This window comes from Amyelois transitella, chromosome 22, assembly GCF_032362555.1.
Source record: "Amyelois transitella isolate CPQ chromosome 22, ilAmyTran1.1, whole genome shotgun sequence".
In the NCBI taxonomy this organism is placed as follows: domain Eukaryota; kingdom Metazoa; phylum Arthropoda; class Insecta; order Lepidoptera; family Pyralidae; genus Amyelois; species Amyelois transitella.
The window spans coordinates 8,615,697-8,637,115 of NC_083525.1; the positions used below are offsets into that span (position 1 = coordinate 8,615,697).

At 36.7% G+C, this 21,419-nt stretch overlaps 1 protein-coding gene across 1 annotated transcript in view; it reads left to right on the forward strand.

Moving 5' to 3' along the window:
• LOC106139266 (GAS2-like protein pickled eggs) overlaps positions 1 to 21,419 on the forward strand; it is an 86,736-nt gene that overhangs the window by 10,757 nt on the left and 54,560 nt on the right. The window contains exon 2 of the mRNA XM_060950681.1: positions 3,729 to 3,937. Coding sequence (XP_060806664.1) covers positions 3,755 to 3,937 — 183 coding nt within the window. The 5' untranslated portion in view covers positions 3,729 to 3,754. The remainder of the gene's footprint in view (positions 1 to 3,728; positions 3,938 to 21,419) is intronic.

Consider the following 21,419-nt stretch of genomic DNA (forward strand, 5'->3'; position numbering starts at 1 on the left):
GCACGGCTGCCAGAGGCGTTGAAATAAAAAATGGAAACGTATAATTTTATTAAAATCCAATATAGCACACTCAATTTACCATCTTCGACACGGATGCCAGACGCGATGAAAAAAAAAGTAAAAAAAAAACGAAAAAACATTTCGGCGCCATAATAAAATGTCAGCTGAGTCAGAGAGACCTTCAACCTTCGCCTTGACTTGTTAAGATGCAAAATGAATAACAACTCGTAAATGCGTGGTGAAGAAAGTTTTTGAACTATTCATAAATATAATCACGTCTTTATCCCTTGCGGGGTGTACAGAGCCAACAGTCTTGAAAGACTGATAAGCCACGTTCAGCTGTTTGGCTTGATGATAGGATTGAACTATTTTTGAACTATGAATTAATCAAATTAAGCACCTTTCTTTTCTCAGTGTGTCGACTCTGGCAGGTCATATTTGCAAGGATCAGTATGTCGCTATCATAGAAATCTGAATGAAAGCCGCTTCTACGATGTGTAGGTTGTAAAAGTTAATCAAAGGATAGGCTTATAAACTTGCGATTCCTGTTGTAGGCGAAAGGCTAGTAACTTGCTACTATGAGTATTTACGTCTCAATTCTTTAATTAGACCATATATCTGAATGTGGCCTTTCACTCTTTTCGAGAGAGATTGGCTCTTACTACCCCGTTAGGGATAAAGACGTGACTATCTGTTTGTATGTAGAGGCATCATGCAAATTCATTAATAGATGCAGATAAATAATTGAAGATCACTCCAATAGGTGCGCAAGAGTCTGAAACGAAATGCCTGACAAGCAGACTATTTCTGAACTAAAGCCCTCTATCTAAATAAGTTTTCTTTGCAACTAACTTATTTGAGTACCTACTGACGCAGTCTATTGAAATAATTCAATGTCGACCATGTTAAGTCATCAAGTTGTACCTAGGTCAATTACTTGATTTACAAATAAAAATAACGTACATTTGACATTGAAAATCGCCTTCCAGATACAGTAGCTGAAAATTATTTAGTCACCCAATGAAGTGATGTGTTTGGGATTCCTAGAATTCTGATGAAACAACATTACGAATACTATCTTTTTACTATATTAACGTTATCAACAATAATTATTATTAAGCCAAATAGCTGAACGTGGCCATTCAGTTTTTTCAAGACTGTTGGCACTGTCTGCCCCGCAAGGGATATAGACGTGACCATATGTATATGTATCAAGAATAATGTTGATTAATCATCCATGTGTCGTGTGGCACATCTATTGGTGCCTGGAACCACACGGCATTATTGTTACTTGTATTTTGTTCCAAATTTCCAGTTATAAAAAAAACAATTATCTATCAGAAACGATAATACATTATGCATGCATATTTCATGCTTGATTGTCTTGTGATTATGATGATTTCTAGATGGTAAAGAAATTTAATTACTTAATCATTTCTAGCTAGCTCACTCTCCCAATTTCGTCAGTAGCTAAAGATACCCGTCTAAAAAAGTGGTTGAAATGGATAGTAGATATCCTCTTGTAGACGATGGGCTAGCAACCTGTCACTATTTGAATCTCAATTCCATCATGAAGCCATACAACCGAACGTGCCTTTCTGTCTTTTGAAGACTGTTGGCTCTGTCTACCCCACAAGGGATACAGACGTGACTACATTTACGTATACATACATACATAATATGCTTAATGATAGAATTGAGATTCATACAGTGACAGGTTGCTAGCCCATCGCCTAAAAAAGAATCCCAAGTTTGTAAGCCTATCCCTTAGTCGCCTTTTACGACATCCATTTTAAAGAGATGTAGTGGTCCTATTCTTTTTTGTATTGGTGCCGGGAACCACACGGCAAATATTTATGTATGTATGAAACTGTAAATAAACATAGGTCTAGCTAATGAACGAAATTGTCATTTACCGATCTCTAATCAGACTTGACTCGTGATAGATATCAGAAAGCGTAATTTTAATAGTCAGTAGGTAGCTCGCACGCGGCCGACCGTGTAGGTAAATGAACGCGCTCAATGTTACATACTATAACTACACGTCTACAGCTCTCACGGGGTTGGTAGCACCTTACGAAACCTTAATATGGGTAACGGCGTAATACTTGTATGAAACTTGTCCATCTATGTGTTGAAAATGAACATTGAGTTGAGCAATCCATTCCTAATATACCTAAAATAACTAAGTTGTGAATTGTGTCGTGTGTTTTCCTACACTTGTAGTACCACTCCTATTCTTGGATGTCGTAAGAGGCGATTAAGGGAAAGGCTTATAAACTTGGGATTATTTTTGTAGGCGATGTGCTAGCAACTAGTCTTTAAAATGTACATACATACATACATATAATCACGTCTTTATCTCTTGCGGGGAAGACAGAGCCTACAGTCTTGTAAAGACTAATAGGCCACGTTCAGCTTTTTGGCTTTAAGATAGAATTGAGATTCAAATAGTGACAGGTTGCTAGCCCATCGCCTAAAAGAAGTATCCCAAGTTAATAAGCATACCCCTTAGTCGCCTTTTACGACATCCATGGGAAAGAGATGGAGTGGTCCTATTCTATTTTCTATTGGTGCCGGGAACCACACGGCCCAATTTTTAAAATGTGATTCTTTTAAATTCACAATGTCTGCGCATACAATTTTTAAATCAAGATGTGTATCGCATTCTTCAGCAATTAGCGAAATCATACAATATTGATGAATTAGCAGCCAGCGACCTTGGCAGCAATCACGGTCCAAACTATCGTGTAATCTGATATGCAATTGATCCCATACTAAGTGATCACTGTCAAATAGCCAATTTAGAGGAATTGAGATCCCACGTGCCAATAGATGGTCTTGAATTTCAACATTCAGATGACTATATTGAGACTATTATATCTATTTATAGACTTGGGATATATTTTTAAAATCTATTACTTATAAATTAAGGGTCTGTAAGTTATATGACTTCTTAAGCTAGGTATTTATCTATACTAATAATATAAAGCTGCAGAGTTTGTTTGTTTGAATGTGCTAATCTCAAGAACTACTGGTTCGTATTGAAAAATTCTTTTTGCGTTGAATAGACCATTTATCGAGGAATTCTTTAGGCTATATAACATCACGCTGCATCCATTAGGAGCGAAGTAATAATGGAAAATGTGAAACGAGGAAAATTTTTCATCCTTGAGGGCTCAAATGATGCCCGAAATAACTATTCCACGCGGACTAAGTCTCGGGCACAGCTAGTTAATAATACAGGTATTTAACGCGCACGTAACGTATCTTTTATTTTAACTATGTCGTTTCGAATCCGTGGTCACCGACGACTGAAAACCAGCCGGCTACTGCTCCGTCTGCGGGCAGAATGTTCTTCTACAGCCAAGTTGTTGACACGCCAACTACAGTCACAATACACACTGACAGAACTACGTCCTCTGTGGCGCAGTGGTAGTGCGACACCGGTGGTCCCGGGTTCGAATCCCGGCCAGGGCATGATGAGAAACGAACTCTCTCTGATTGGCCTCGGTCTTGGATGTTTATCTATATAAGTATTTATTATAAAATATAGTATCGTTGAGTAAGTATCTCGTAACACAAGTTTCAAACTTACTTCGAGGCCTCACTGTGTAATTTTTCCCGTTTATATATTTATTTATTTATTTAGAAGAGTAACTAACAGAACTAACTAAACTATAAACTCGTAAAGGTATTTTATATTAATTAATCTTTCCTTGTTACAGAGTCAGTAATGTCCAACTAGCAGACCATGGCGTGCGCAGGCGCAGTGCTGCTCGAGGCGCGGCCTTTCCGGCCGTTCCGCTCCTCGGAGGAGTACCTGTATGCTATGAAAGAGGACCTGGCTGAGTGGCTCACGGTCCTCTATCCAGAGCTCAGGATCAACGCAGACAATTTTCTGGACAGGTTGGACACGGGCGTCGCTTTGTGCAGGGTAAGTGATTATATTTTGAAATTTTTGGGTATGGATGGAACAGCAAATTTTCAATCAAAACTACGAGTATCAAACTCGTAGTTTTGATTGAAAATTTGCTGTTCAGACAGATTGTTTTTGTCTTTTTGTACGTGTTTCTTTTTATTTCTTTAATGCAACAGCTCAACCCTAATTTATTTCACGTTTTTATATAATACCTTTATATATTTTACAGTAAAAATTTTCATAAGCATATTTTTCGGATCACGCTTTTGGAATATATTTCACATTTCCTTATCTGTTTTTACAATTATGGAGGAGATATTCATTTATAAAAACCAAATGTCTGGAATTATAAGACTTTTGCGAAAAAAATTATATCTTTTGGCATTTCAATTATTTTTATACCTACTTCTCAATTGAATGTAATACTTTGGTGATATGGTTAGCGGGCGTTGATCTTTGTCCGTATTCTTTTAGCTCTCATCTGTATCAATAAGTTCTAAATACACATTACTGACAATATATCTAAACGTGTAATCTTAAAAGCAACATAATAATCAATTACTATCACCGTTCCCACTAAGTCTGCCGTATAACTCTTAATCTTATCTTCAGGATGTGACTGTTTGTTTGCAAGTACAAGATCATAAATACCTTTACTTGAATTATTTATTGCTCTAACATTAAGTAAATGATTTACCGGGTGTGATCTTTCTTCAACTTTTGTACAATAATTATAAATAAAATGTATTAGTTTGTTTGTTTGTATGGATGTTTATGTGGTTAAGTATGTATGTTTGTATGGTGTTATGAAATGAAATATTTTTCAGTTTCTGTAATTTCAATTGACAAATACCATAATTGACGCTGATGCGTTCGAACTATATATTGATGATACAATAGAATAGAATAGAATAGATTTATTTTCAAAATTGGATACAAGGTATCACTTATTGACGTCACATAACTTAAATCTAATTATAACTACTACCGCTTCCAAAGCGCATGTGTAGAAGAAGCGGCGGAACAAACTACACTGCAGCATTTTCATAGGACGTCAATTTACAAATATAGATCTCTTAAATCTAAATCGTGGACGAATGCACATTGTCTACATTAAAAAACATATATGAATGTAGAACTGATTATGTCAATACGAATATTTCGTCTAATAAAAAAAAAATATAAAATAAAATATGTACATACTGTACAAATTATGTCAAGATCATGTCAAAAATACACAAGCATTTAAGAGGCCATTATGTCCAGCTCGGGCCACACATGTTTATCATTAATATAATCATCCGTGCTCTAATAGGCTTTCCTACAAAGCTCAACTTTAATATACTGTTTGAATTAAGACAGCTCAGAGGGCTCAGAGAATCAGCATTGCCATTCTAATTGGCAATGCTGCCAGTCTTCTGGGCACACTCCCGCATCTTGATGCTATGCAGGGACTGTACAATTTATAAATTAAATTTTAGCTTGTATTAAGACTAAACAATTTGTTTTCAATTTATAAATCAACGCCTAAATTTTCAACAATATCAAATCAACCACCGATACCTAATCACGAACCTATCAAACATATCGCCCCCGCTGATAAGTCAAAACAGTGAAAGTCGGCAATCACAATGTAGCTAATGAGTGTGACAAACAAGCATTGGACGCGGTCCATTTCACAGAAATAATATGATAATGTATGGGCGCGTTTGATGGCAACGTGATCGTAGGATTCAGCTTTGTTACATTGATTAGGTAGGAAATTTTATCAATTTGTATTCTCTTTATTGGATACAATCACGTCTATATCCCTCACGGAACAGACAGAGCCAACAGTATAGAAAAGACTACGATTAGCGGTATGGCTTAATGATGGAATTGAGATTCAAATTGTGACAGGTTGCTAGCCAATCGCCTTAAAGAAGAATCACAACTTTTTTAGCCTCTTACATACATTAGGGATACGTTTTTTCTTTGCTGCCAGTCCAGCATTCTCATCATTACTCTTCTTTACTCTCTCTCATCTTTACTCTTTGCGTTTTACGGAAAACAGATCATCTTCCTTTTCGTTCCAGAAAAAAGCGTCCTATGTAAAACAATTGTAGGTTGAAATTTAATACACTTGTGTTTCTTAAGCGTATTTTGATTTTCACATAAGGACTTACCTCACAGATAGCTTGTTTGTAACACTAAAGTCACATGCAAATAAATGTGTGCCTCTAGCATAATGGATTTGTTTTTATCAATATCTTTGATAAGGTTATCGGTACGACGTTCAAAATTTACTGTTGCCGTATATACGACTTTAGTAATATTTATACAATCCGAACTAGATGAATGCGAAAGTAATTTTGTTAAGTCTTCATAGTAAAATTATAAAATATTACTTACAGAAATTGGGTCAGATTTAATTTTGCTTCTAATTATATTTTTGATAAAATATTTTCGTTAATCTGCTAACCATTAATACATCAATCAAGATTAAACATAAGCTAATGATCATATTGACACGTCGCTAAACGAGTGTCAGATTTAGTTTGTCACTGGCAAATTATTGACATGTACTCATTACACAATTTGTAATTAAATGTACCATGTAATTGTAATGCCACTGATTGGGTGGCGTTGTCTTATTTGATTTGTAGCAGATGTGCCTCAAGGATGCGTGTTGAGACCGGTGCAGATAATATTTTCTTATCAAAATACTTTAATGAAATATTGTTATTTGTTTCATAATATCACATCAATAATTTTACAAATAATTAATAACTGAGTATGTTTCTGGTTTATTATTTACTAAATACTTCTTTAAGTCTGACCTTCCCAATCCAATCACTAGACTTAAAGCAATACCTACTGATATAAATATGTATAAGTATAAACCAAAAATAAACATTGTTTATTCAACATCAATATCGTAATATCATTAAATATTGACCCGCTGCTCTTTTAAATGATTTTATTGCCATGAATAAATCGTTTTATGAGAGTTATTATTACCATTGCCTGCTCATATTTTTATAGTAATGACCTTTTAATGTCTCATGATAATAAAGTTTACTGAAACTTATTAAGATACTTGACCATTTCTTCAAAAAATTATAAAGAATGTGTATGCATATAAAGAATTTATCAGTAAACTTTGTTTACCTCTTATTAATATCTAAATAATTCCCTATCCCGTGGGATTTCTTGAAAAAGTAGCCTATGTTACTCCTGAAGGTTTTGTTTGTATCAGTTACAAATATCTTCAAAATAGGTGCAGTAGTTTTTGAGTTAATTCGTTACAAACTAAATTAAAAAAAAATTTTATCTTCTCTGTTTTTAAAATTATGTGAACAATGAAGCTATATATTTTTATATCGTCCCGCCATTGTCTGCTGCTATTGCTACTAAACTACGCAAAAATGCGAATTTTCGTAAATATTTACGAAATATACTCAAAAGAGGCGTGCGAGGGCGCAGCGGTAAGTGTTAATGAAATGTTGCAATGTTACCAAGGTCGTTCCTCTTGACACTGTTCAGATTTGGCGAATTGTTAGCACGCAGTAATTTGAAGCATTTGGAAAATGTTTTTCCGTTTTTATTTTTCATTTGTTCATCCTTTAATAATAGTGACAAAAATCATTTGTATTTATATGTATTCTGATACAAGAGAACCCCAACTTCATCCTAGCTGGATTAGTCAATTAGTGAGTATGTGGCGACATCTCTACGCCACTCGTCACAACATCCAATCAAACAACTACTGTCAATCATCTCGAAGAAATTGACGCGCTCAACCAATAGCAGCGAAGAACCCAAATCGCGATTTCAGAGATTTCATGGATTGGAGCTATATATACAACCTCCGACACAACATCGTCGGAGCCGCGGTTCCCCAGGCATAACACTTAGCCTGGCGGAAGATCTTCCCTTTGGTGGCGGTCGAGCCGAATCATCGCTCCCGCTACATTAGTGACCCCGACGTGATTGGAAGCAACCTTCTCCATCTTCATCAACTCCAATCCTCAGCATTACTCCTCACTCTGCAAGCAGTCTCACAGTAAGCCAGCAACTGGGTATCGCAGCAGGTCCATCGCAGCCAACGCAACGAGCTTCCTGGTCCTGTCCCCACCCGCACTCACTCTCATCGACTTCAGCGACCGACGCATCTACCGCAGCCCACGCCTGGATCTCTTCGACGGCCACTCTTCTCTCCAGCGTGGCAGCTCTGCACGATAACTCCCGGCGCCAACAAGTCGACTTCGCTCTCTACTGTCTCGACTCACCGCAGACTACGAGCAACGCAATGGCTCACTCCTGACTCACTAGGACTTCGAGCAACTTCCGACTCACTGGAAGACAACTGGCACTTGCAAGCTACTGAAGCACAGATTGCACAGCAAGATCAAGACTTCAGACCTCCGGTCTTGGGGGGGAGTACTGTGGCGACATCTCTACGCCACTCGTCACAACATCCAATCAAACAACTACTGTCAATCATCTCGAAGAAATTGACGCGCTCAACCAATAGCAGCGAAGAACCCAAATCGCGATTTCAGAGATTTCATGGATTGGAGCTATATATACAACCTCCGACACAACATCGTCGGAGCCGCGGTTCCCCAGGCATAACACTTAGCCTGGCGGAAGATCTTCCCTTTGGTGGCGGTCGAGCCGAATCATCGCTCCCGCTACAAGTATATATTTTGTCACATCAAAATAATAGTTCATCGAATTATTAAAATTATAAAATTCGAATTTTAAGTATCACTTTACTTTAACTAACTCATTGTGTTTATTAACACGATGAGCCGAGGTGTGCTTCTTAAGATGTTTTATTATTTTGGTTAGTCATTCGTATAGTTTCTCCATGTTTCTATAATAAGAATCTTCCGGAGAGTTTCTTTACATTTGTTTAAATTAAAGATGCGAGTGCGAGTATAACTCGCCATTCCACTCGCACGTTACTATGCCAATGTAAATCCAAGTGCTTAGGATTTGCATAACGTAAATAAATATTAGTTTTGTAACTCTCATTGTTACATGCTTCGCAGATAAAGATTCTTAAAGTATTGGATTGTTGACCTCGGGAGATAAGCATTTTGTCAGTGACAAAATGAGGAACATTAGACCGAATATATATGTAGGTTGTACTGGTTGTAAGTAGGTACCTATTCGGAAAGTGAAAGGGCATTTTTTATCTTATCTATATAAATAAATGAGGACACTGACTGACTGACTGATATATCAACGCATTGACCAAACCGCTAGGTCTGGAGAGTTGAAATTTGGCGTGTAGGTTCTTTTTGTGGCTTATGGGTGCACTAAGAGGGGATTTCCCGAAATTTAAACAGATAAGGAACCTAACTATATGTATCTGTTTAACTGTTTTAAATTTTACGCGACGTAAAATATTTTAGTAGTAACTTATAGTTCCTAACTAATAGTAACAAATAGGACCACTCCTTCTCTCCCCCATGGATATCGTAAAAGGTGACTAAGGGATAGGCTGATAAACTTGGGATTCTTCTTTTAGGCGATGGGCTAGCAACCTGTCACTATTTGAATCTCAATTCAATCATCAAGCCAAAAAGCTGAACGTGGCCGGCCCATCAGTCTTTTTAAGGCTGTTGGCCTGTTGGCTGTTATATGTATGTATGTAAATATAAATAATTTATTTGCTATAAATGCGGTACAATTATAGGTGTTACAAAGCATATACATTTCGTGTATTCTCTTTTGTGCATTCGCAATCTCTTCCAGTCGACCTTTGGGTGGAAGGAAACCAAACAGGAGATTGGCGTTGGCGCAGAGCAAGATAATTAAATATGATAGGGTATGATACAATTTGAGTCAACAGACTAACATTATATTACTATGATACAATATGAGTTGACAGTTCAACATTACGGCTGACACAGTTCGCGGATACTGAATCATGCGCAAGTTTCAGTCGTTCGGGGAAGCTGACTAAGTGGTTATTTTAATCTGGCCAGGAAGACCACTCCTTGGTCTGATAAGCTAAAAGTGTTATTCGTCATCATAATACTATGCCGTGTGGTTCCCGGCACCAATAAAAAAAAAGAATAGGACGACTTCATCTCGTTCCCACAGATGTCGTAAAAGGCGACTAAGGAATAGGCTTATAAACTTGGGATTCATCTTTTAGGCGATGGGCTAGCAACCTGTCACTATTTGAATTTCAATTCCATAATAAAGCCAAACAGCTGAACGTGGTCTATCAGTCTTTTCAAAACTGTTGGCTCTGTCTACTCCGCAAGGGATATAGACGTGATTATGTGTATGTGTGTGTGTGTATAATACTATGTTTAAAGAAAAACAATGATGAAACACTAATTTTGGGTAATTACCTGAATTGACTGCTCATTACTGAATCTTCGTAATTACCTGACTTACGGATATACTCCTGGGTTGTGGTGGCGGGCACTGTCTTGTTTGACGCAGTGGTCGAATTCCCGCCTCTTAAACCAAAAGGTCCGGGTTCAATCGTTGGGCACAGCTGATATATAATAATCCGCGTAAGACCAGCGTCGCGGCTCGCACTGTGACATTTGCCGAGTGGAGACCTTTTTGGTACATTTTTGGATGTAAATTGTACATATATACATAATATAATCACGTCTATATCCCTTGCGGGGAAGACAGTGCCAACAGTCTTGAAAAAATTTACAGGCCACATTCAGCTATCTGGCTTTAAGATAGAATTGAGATTCAAATAGTGACAGGTTGCGAGCCCATCGCCTAAAAGGAGAATCCCAAGTTTATAAGCATATCCCTTAGTCGCCTTTTAGGACATCCATGGAAAAGAGATAGAGTGGTTGATGCCGGGAACCACACGGCACTGTAAATTGTCACGATGTAAATTGTCATATTTTACTTTGTATTTTGTACTAAACTAGCGACCCGCCCCGGCTTCGCACGGGTGCAAAATTCGGAAAAATTATACATAAAAACCTTCCTCTTGAATCACTCTACCTGTTACAAAAAACCGCATCAAAATCCGTTGCGTAATTTTAAAGATTTAAGCATACAGACAAACAGACCAAAATAGCGACTTTGTTTTATACTATGTAGTGATAAACATTTTTTCTTTCTTTCTTTCTTTCTTTCAATATGTACTCGGTAGAGAGGCGCCACGCCCCCGCACACCGTGGTACGCCGAGCCAAGCAAAACATGATTATAATACTCGTAATTAGCAGTTCAGCTGTATTATTAATGAGACATGATAATTATTAGTCTGAATTATATTCTCGCAACAAATGCATATTATATTTATTGAATTTCATTATAAAATAACAATTTTCCTGGAAAATTCTAGAAACAAAATTAGCGAAAAGAAAGATAGTGACGTATGTATCGTGAGATCGTGGCAAGAGGTGGAAAGTGATAAAAAGATGTAAGCTTTGGTGAGGCTACACCTCCGGGAATAAGGCAAAATTTATGTTATTATGAATGTATGTATTTAGGATAGGATAGGCTTATAAACTTGGGATTGTTTTTGGGCGATGGGCTAGCAACCTGTCACTGTTTGAATCTCAATTTTATCATTAAGCCAAACAGCTGAACTTAGCCTATCAGTCTCTTTAAGGCTGTTGAATCTGTCTACCGCGCTATATATAAATATGTTCCTACTAAAATAAGAAATACTTCCCACATTTTATCTTATAATCTATCTTCACAATTAATCAGAACCGACTAATTACCGCATACAAATAGCAACATTAGCTAGTTAGCTCCGTAGCTGTAGGATTGCACCTGCGCCGGCGCCTCCGCCTGCGCGCGCGCCTAATTATGGGTTTAATGACAGTCTTATGTAGGGTGCGGTAAACACTTACTTAAATAAATAAATATATATTTAATCACGTCTTTATCCCTTACGGGATGGACAGAGCAAAAAGTTTCGAAGTTATATAAAAGTTTGGCTTTGTAAACACTAGAAGAATTATAGAAGGCAATGGGACGTTTTCTTCTTCTGACTTCTTTGAGAAGTGTCCAATTTGCAAAAAAATTGCAAAAAACATTGGACCAATCACGCTTTAGGCATTCTTTGCGGGCGGTTCAGAGTACAGTTGACCTGACCTTTCGTACCATTTTTAAATTTCGAACAATACGTCAAAATTCACGTACTCCCCCAGTAATACAAACAATCGTTTATCGATACTTAATCTAATGATTTGGCCCATATATCGACAACAATCGATAACGGTCCCCCGGAATCGAATCAGCGCCGCGGCGCCGTGGGACCGATCTTATCTGAGGTCAAATATTAGAATTAGCCTTGCAATTATGATTTACATAAAGTGTTACATTGCTAAGTTTTAGCCGTTAGTCGTTCTTGACATTCAAAGTTGATAAATGAACTTATTTTTGACGCTTGAAATTATAAGAATCGTAATTCAATGCAATGTAAAAATCAACGTGTGATTTGGAATTCCCTCCCTGCTTCTTTCTTCCTCGATACATATAATATAACATTAACATAACATAAAATCACGCCTTTTTCCCGGAGGGGTAGGCAGAGACTACATCTTTCCACTTGCCACGATCTCTGCACACTTCCTTCGCTTCATCCATATGCATCTCTCTTCATGCAAGCTCGGCGGTTTCGGGTACTCTTGAATTGAGGATAATTGTAACTTAGGGATTTTCAAGGTAAGAGTGGAACAGGCATTATTTGACCTCGCGCGCACCACCTTAGGCCTCATCTTGCTTATCATCAGGCAGATTGAGGTCAAACTCACTCAAATCTATTATAAAAAAAAATTGTATCACTTTAACTCTGCCAATTATATGTAAGTATTTATAATTGAATGGAATAAATTATCAATGATGAACTTCGTGCCGTGCCGTGTGGTTCCCGGCACCAATAGAAAAAGAAAAAGACTAAGGGATTTTAGGCTTATTAACTTGGGATTCTTCTTTTAGGCGATGGGCTAGCAACCTATTACTATTTGAATCTCAATTCTATCATTTAGACAAATAGCTGAACGTGGCCATTCAGTCTTTTTAAGACTGTTGGCTTTGTCTACCCCGCATGCGATATAGACGTGAATATATGTAGGTATGTATATATGAACTTCATTGTTGATTGTTTGTCAACAAGAGATAATAGTAATTGTACGGATATACAAATGACCACATGTTTACACTTCATTCATATTGTGATTTGAAACAAAAGAATAGTGTAGATGTTTTTGTGTCGTAAAAGGCGACTAACGGATCAGGAGCACATACACAGAGAAGTTACAAAAATGACAGCCTCAGTGGCATAGGGGTAGTGCGCTTGTCTGTGACACAGCAGGTCCCGGGTTCGAATCCCGGCCTGGGCATGATGAGAAAAGAACTTTCTCTGATTGACCTGGGTCTTGGATGTTTATCTATTAATAAGTTTTTATTTCATTTAAAATACCATTGAGTTAGTATTTCGTAACACAATTCTCTAAACTTCTTCAAGGCCAACTCAATCTGTGTAATCTGTCCCGTATAGACATATATGCCAGCACCTTCTTTTTTCTTGCGCCGATTGTAGAAGCCGCTCAAGGGAAAGTCGCCTGAACTTGGGATTCTTCTTTTAGACGATGGACTAGCAACTTGTTACTATCTCAAATCCATACGAACGTTGAACGTTCCTGTAAGAGATAAAGACTTAACTACATACGTACATACAGTCACGTCTATATCCCGTGCGGGGTAGACAGCCAATGGTTTCAAAATGACTGATAGGCCACGTTCAGATTTGTGGTTTAATGATGGAATTGAAATTTAAATATTGTCAGGTTGTTAGCTATTCGCCTACAAGAAGAGTCTCAAATTGATTAAGCCATTCCCTTAGCGTAGCTTAACGGCATCCATGGGATAGAGACTGTAAAGTGTCGAGAACCACAGGGCTTTTATCAAAACTTGATTAATAAAAAAAACAAGATGCGAACAGCTTCACATACTGTGAACCCGTGAGACTCGAACCCACGACCGTATCACGAGGTTAACGTTCTTATCAAATACTCTTATGATATGACTGACATACATACATACATATAATCACGTCTATATCCCTTGCGGGGTAGACAGAGCCAACAGTCTTGAAAAGACTGATAGGCGACGTTCAGCTGTTTGGCTTTATGATGAAATTGAGATTCAAATAGTGACAGGTTGCTAGCCCATCGCCTAAAAGAACAATCTCAAGTTTATAAGCCTATCCTTTAGTCGCCTTTTACGACATCCATGGGCACGAGATGGAGTAGTCCTTTTCTTTTTTTATTGGTGCCGGGAACCACACGGCTATGACTGATTTGGTACGTAAGTTGTGTATACAGGATGTTTTAATTCCGCCGGTCTTTTTACGATAGCTTAATGATCATTTAGCCGTGACATGGGGGTGCATACAAACATCATTGTTATTGGGGTCGAAGACCTCAGGATGTGTGTGAAGCGGTGGGTGTTGATCTCGTTAATGTTTTAAAAATTTCTTTGGTCTTCGAGTTTTGTAGCTTTTGGCTCTGTCTAACCTGAAGTTAGAACAAAAGCTCTCTCTCTCTTTCTCTCATTCTTGCGCATTCCCAGTTGCACCCTCCACGATACTGCTTCTAGGCCTGGGGTTCGCATAAGTAAGAAATGTTAAAAGCTTTAAAAATCACTTATTGTGGAATAGATCGTAAATAAAAGTAGAGTATTTTTCTGGCAAATGGTCGCTTCGTGTAAAAACCTGACTAAACCAATCCAGGATCAGATGAAACAGAAGATGTGTACATATATCACGTCTTTATCACACGGGGAACGCAGAGCCAATAGTCTCTAAGACTTAAAGGTCTATATTATTGCAAATTCTATGGTTGTAGCAATTTCTCAGTACGGTAGTATATAAATGCCGATTTTCAAATTGAAATTAAATTGATACAACAAAGGACAATAAAATTCACTTTCAAATTCAGAACACCAAAAGGCATGGGAAATCGATAGCACCGATGCATCGCAATCGAATGCGATTCACCGAATCGATTCGAAATTCAAACGTGGAACGACCGCATACTGCCAACTTACGAACGTGTGTCGCATGCTAGACGTTTAGCTCTCATAATCGATTTAGATAAGGCCCTTCACACACTTCTGCGACTTGTCGCAGCATCCTGAGTAGTAACTTAGCGTACTTAAAATTTTGTGTAAGTAATACTCGTAGAGTACGCCCGCAGCTCCACCCGCGCAGAATGAAAAATCTCGTTTATTTCCGCGGGAATTTCAAGGAATCCTCTCTTAGTGCACACCGAGACTATATGAGGTACCTACACGTCATATTTTTTATTGCCAATGACCATTTAAAATAAATGAGAAACTAAAATCAAAAGGATGTATTAATTGGAAAACTGGTTGGTTTTGGTAGAAATAGAATTAAAAAATGTATTTAAGACAAAAAGTAAAGTTTGTAATATTGGTACTAAAATGTTGGTTTTGAAATTGATAGTCCCAAACTTTAATTCGAAATATTTTGGTTGAGGACACAGGTTTCAGGGACAAATTGCAAAGTGTGTGAGGGGCCTATACAATGCAGTGCAGTAGATTCGATTTGTTATTCAATCGATGAGTTCTCGATTGTTGGGATTATAACAGTATTCAATTACTTCTTGCTTCCTTTCAAGATCGATAAATGTATTAAAGCCTTCTTTTAAGGATTGGTATCCGTTTTGATTTTGGCTAGATCGATATGGTATAGAATTTGTCTTTTTTTAATTGATTAGACTTTTGCTCTTGTTTTTAACGTAGTAATAATCAAAACATATGTATTCTTAAACTAAACGAAGAGATATACTACTAAAATCGGTCCAGTAATTTTTCAGTTTATTTGTTACAAGCAAAAACAAATCTTTATAATGTTTGTAATATAAGCATGGGCAAAATTGCATTATGCATGTAAAAAAGTGAAAAAATATTTATTGGAATTTCACAAATTCCATCACATTTTGGCTTTTCCCGAAATCCTATCGATGATAAATCAAGCTATTTGTGATTCGGATCGCGTGACGAAACTAATGTATGGTCGAATACCAATGCGACGGCCATTGTTGCAGTGCCAAAAATTAATAATAAAAATGTGTGTTCCTAAAATTTTACAAGTACACATCTACCTCCTACTTGTTTACAATTTGTAAATTCATACAAGTTGCGCGCTGCAAATGTTTTAGTATTGCAATTATTTCTCTTTCTAAATTCAAAACTCCTGAAAAAAAAATTTGTTCTAATTTTAAATAAGTATACATGTACAAAAATTCGAATGATAAGATAGATTTAAAAAAAAAATGGCGAAAGTGCTAATAAAATGACAAAAATTGGTAAATACGCGAAATTGCCGAGTACTGTTTATCATTGTGAGAGTATTTCGCGCAAATCAAAATGCTTTTAAGAACAAAAATAGTTTTTTTTTCCTTCACACAGACGCAAACATAAAGTTAAAAAAACACATTGTACATTCTTACGGTAGATACTTAAAGTAATAAACCTTATCAATTCTCCGTTATCGAAACAATTTAATGATCCGAAATAATTATACCTGACCCTCATTGTCAGACCTCGACATTATCAATTGACAGAGAATACCTCAGACTCCTCGAATCATTTGGACGATCCATCAATGATCTTTCATCGTCTGACCATATACATCAGTAATATCACCATTAACGCGCTTCATTGCACTAATTGACACCTCACAGCGGAATCACTCGGAACAGATGTATTGACATGTTTCCTGTACAAAATAAAAACTATGTAGGAGAGGATACAAAGAAAAGACGACTAAGGGAAAGGCTAATATTTGAATCTCAATTTCATCATGAAGCCATAACGTGGCCTTCCAGTGTTGGCAAGACTGTTGGCTCTGTCTAGCTCGTAAGGGGTAAAGACATGTTTGTATGTGTGTATGTTAATATTAGAATACTCGTCAGTACAAATACGTACAGTTGTTTAAGTTAATTATAATATTTCTGAACTAAAAAAAGTCATCGTTATCAATTTTTTTTTACAAAAAGTTTATTCTGTTCACTTTTTAATATTTCCATCTTGACAAACAGAAATGCAATAATTGCATGACATTTAGTGCAACGACTTTGAACTTTTAAGTTTTTGTACAAGGCGCACCGGACACGGGCCATTTTTAAAAGCTTTTTTTTAATTAGAGTATTTTCCGGAAAATACATATGAATATTAATAAAATTGTATGTAATTAGTGCCGTGTGGTTCCCGGCACTAATAGAAAAAAGAATAGACCTACTCTATCTCTTTTCCACGGATGTCGTGAAAGGCGACTAAAGGATTGGATTAAAAACTTGGGATTCTTATTTTAGGTGATGGGCTAGCAACCTGTCACTATTTGAATCTCAATTCTATCATTAAGCCAATTAGCATGAAAGGTCAGCTTTTCAGTCTGATTAAGGCAGCCTTATCTTAGAATTCAATTTTAACTATAGCTATTTTTAGTGTTGGGGTCACTCAATAAACAGAAATATGCCTAATTTTAGAGAGAAATACAGAGGTAAATGCATGAAACGTACATAAATATAGTCACGTCTACATCCCTTGCGGAGTAGACAGAGCCACATTCAGCGTGTAATCGTTTGCGTTTTTTAAATTACTGCATTGAACTGCATGTGAATATGAACAGTATGTTCTGTTATCACTTATCATGCTAACTGGGTCGGGTCGCTGTTATCGGGCAACTGATAACGATTATTGTTACAGGGTTCCTGTGACGGTGGATATAATAAATAAATATATACGGGACAAATTACACAGATTGAGTAAGCCTCGAAGTAAGTTCGAGACTTGTGTTACGAGATACTAACTCAACGATACTATATTTTATAATAAATACTTATAAAATATAGTGTCGTTGAGTTAGTATAAATAAATACTTATAAAATATAGTATCGTTGAGTTAGATATAGGTAGATAAACATCCAAAACCCAGGCCAATCAGAAAAAGTTATTTTCTCATCATGCTCTGACCGGGATTCGAACCCTCCGGTGTCACAGACAAGCGTAGGTACTACCGCTACGCCACTGAGGCCGCCAAATATGAGGATTTAACTTTTAGTTTAACTTTTTGTTTCATTAATTGATAAACTCTATCGATTTTTACTTACTTTTATGTGTTATTAAACATACAAATGTAATATAACGCTATTATTATATTTCCGGAGTGTTACAAAGACTTTAAGACTCTCTCTCAGGTACATCTTTATATTTACTTTATTTGCGTACTTTTATACATAAAAAAAATACAAACATGTGGAAATGATTTTGCGTTGCGTTAGTTGATAGATAGATAGATAGATAGATAATTCATTTATTTGATTTGCTACACTCAATTTACAATGAACATACGGAATACAAATTAATTAGGGTGTGAGTTGCAGCAATACAAAAAGTTGCTTCATTTGACATTGAAATGAAAAGTTAGAGTTACGTTCTAGTGAAAAAAATCCGCTATAATTAATCTAAAAATACATAATTAGCAAAATGAATTAAAAATTAATACAGCCGTACGTAGCTGAACGTGACTTATCAATCTTTTCAAAGCTATTGGCTCTGTCTACCCCGCAAAAGATATAGCCGTGATTATGTATGTGTATGTGTGTGTAAATTGACATAAAAATAATTGTAGAAATACGTATACGTACTTGATAGTAGGAAATGTTGTAAAGCCATTCTAAATTCGCAAAATGCTAGTGTACGACCACCCTAATAGACATCTGTCAATCGATACCAGAAGTGTGAACAACACTATACATTAAATTATACTTACATTTTGAACCTGTAATTATATAAATCATTGTCACACCGAATGATATAGGTAGTCGATTCGGATAAATTATTATCGAAGAATTAAAAAATAAAGACATAAACTTTTCACGTCTATATTCCTTACGGGGTAGAGTGTGTAAAGTTCACAAGACGTACGACATTATTGATCTGGTTAAGAATAGATTTTTATTTTATTTTTTTTTACGAAACATTCTCAGAAACTTATCTTGGTTGGGGTTTATTAAAAAAATATGTGCAAAAAAAAAATTCAACAAATATATTTAATTAGTTCGCCCCCTTTAAAAGTCCCCTAAGTCCTTTCCATACTATAAAATTATTTTTATTTTATTTGTGCCGTGTGGTTCCCGGCACCAATTACAAAAAAGAACAGCACCACTCCCTCTCTTTTCCATGGATGTCGTAGAAGGCGACACACAACAGATTTCGACCAAAAACATTTCTGAAGTGAGCAATCATTTGCCATATGAATCTGCCAGGCGAACTTTCATTTAGAATTCTCCGTCAAGTGACTGTTGTAATTACAAACTAAAATTTAAAAACACAAATTGTACAGTCCCTGCATAGCATCAACATGCGGTAGTGTGCCCAGAAGGCTGGCAGCATTGCCAATTTGAATGGCAATGCTGATTCTCTGAGCAAGATAATTTCCAGGTCACGTCTTCTTCTTCTTCTTTCTCCTGGCTATAGTCCCAATTTATTTGGGGTCAGCCCTCCTAGTATTTCTGCGCCACACCACACGGTTGTGGGTTGTCTGTCCGTCAACGCATGTACTCTTCAGGTCATTCTTTATTGTCTGCATCCAGGTCATTGGAGGTCTTCCGCGGGGTCTTCTGCCTTCCTCCATACTCAGAACTTTCTTAGTCATATGGTCATCATCCCTTCTCATTACGTGGCCGTACCAGCGCAGGCGGCTTTCTCTAAGCTTCTCGTGTATGTCTGCCACTTTAAATGTACCACGGAGATATTCATTTCGGATTTTATTCCAGGTCACGTGAATATAATTAATTTTAATTACGTTCAGTAACACAGAGTGTCTCACATCCATTTCGGTGTAAGTTATGCAGCTGGGTGCAATGATGCATTGTTTATTGCCCTTATTAAAGTTGTAAACGGGAGATTAAATCTGCAAAACGTAATTGTATGCAACTTGTCAAAGCGGTCAACTTAAGGTGAAGATTTTATTTATTTATCACGATATATTAACGAGATACGAGATTTTTTTTTAATATACGTACATACATATAGTCACGTCTTTATCCCTTGCAGGGTAAACTAGCTAGTCTTGAAGAGTATCAGGCTCTTCAAGACTTGGCTAGTTTACCCTTCTGGCCACGTTCAGCTGTTTGGCTTTATGATAGAATTGAGATTCAAATAGTGACAGGTTGCTAGCCCATCGCCTTAAAAAATGAATCTCAAGTTCATAAGCCTATTCCTTTGTCGCCTTTTACGACATCAATGGTTAAGAGGTGGAGTGGGCCTATTCTTTTTTTTTTGGCGCCGGGAACCACGGGGCACTTAACATTTTTTAAATATGAATATAAAAAGTAAGTTTATGAAAGTCTGAAAGGAAGAAAATGTGAAACGCATTTTAAAGCATCTTACTCGGTAACAGAATGATAAGTTTATAAGTGAGATGTTAAATTAACTGTATTACTTTTAAGAAAAAAAAACTACTATCAATTTTTTATTTGGGAAAATTTATTTTTATTTGAATCTTATGCAAGTAAAATGTACTCAACAGGACTTAATGCCATAAGTAACTCCAGGTACTCCTGCCAAAAAAAATCGAAAAAAAAATCGATAACTAAATCCCATTAATTTTAAATATTCATCTTATAAAAAATTGATAAATGTAAATAATTCCTTACTACACACCAAAATACACCGGCATCTTATCGACTTTATATATCTTCTGAAAAAGGGCCGGTAAGCCTTCATAAAGGGGTAATTATGGGATTAAAAAATATTATACGTCCAATTAAGTCCTCAAAGCGGAGTCATTGGGAGCGATCACGATCATTACTGGTCATCTGGCGTTCATTCGGATTGACTTCAAGTTTGCGTAATTGACTTCTTTATTTAATTGTTTTATATTTGGCTAAGTGTGAGTTGCCTGTTTTTTTTTCTTTTTTTTTTTCGGGGATATTGAAAATACAATGATGTATTTACATATGACATACGTACATTTAATCACGTGTATATCTCTTGTGGGGTAGGCAGAGCCAACAGTCTCTGTATATTTAGGTTATCACCGTTATAGCATAAAAGGTAGCTATGTAATGTTTTTTTTGACAAATTACACTTATTGAGTTAGCCTCGAAGTAAGTTCGAGATTTGTGTTACGAGATATAAATACTTACCTATATAGATAAACATCCAAGGCCCAGACCAATTAGAAAAAGTACTTTTCTCATCATGCCCTGGCCGGGATTCGAACCCGGGACCTCCCGAGTCACAGACAAGCGCACTACCGCTGTTGTCAATGCTTGACCACGATATTTGCCAAAACAGCCATCGGCGTACGAAATGTCATTGGATCCTTTTAATGCCAAGAAAATTTGGTATTTGTTTGAAATGTCAGTACTTAATCAATGTTCATTCTGAGGTCTCACTTAATTGTTCCATTGTCTCCGTTTGAAGGCAAAACCGCTGCCATTTTTATTAATTGGAAATGATAAGCCT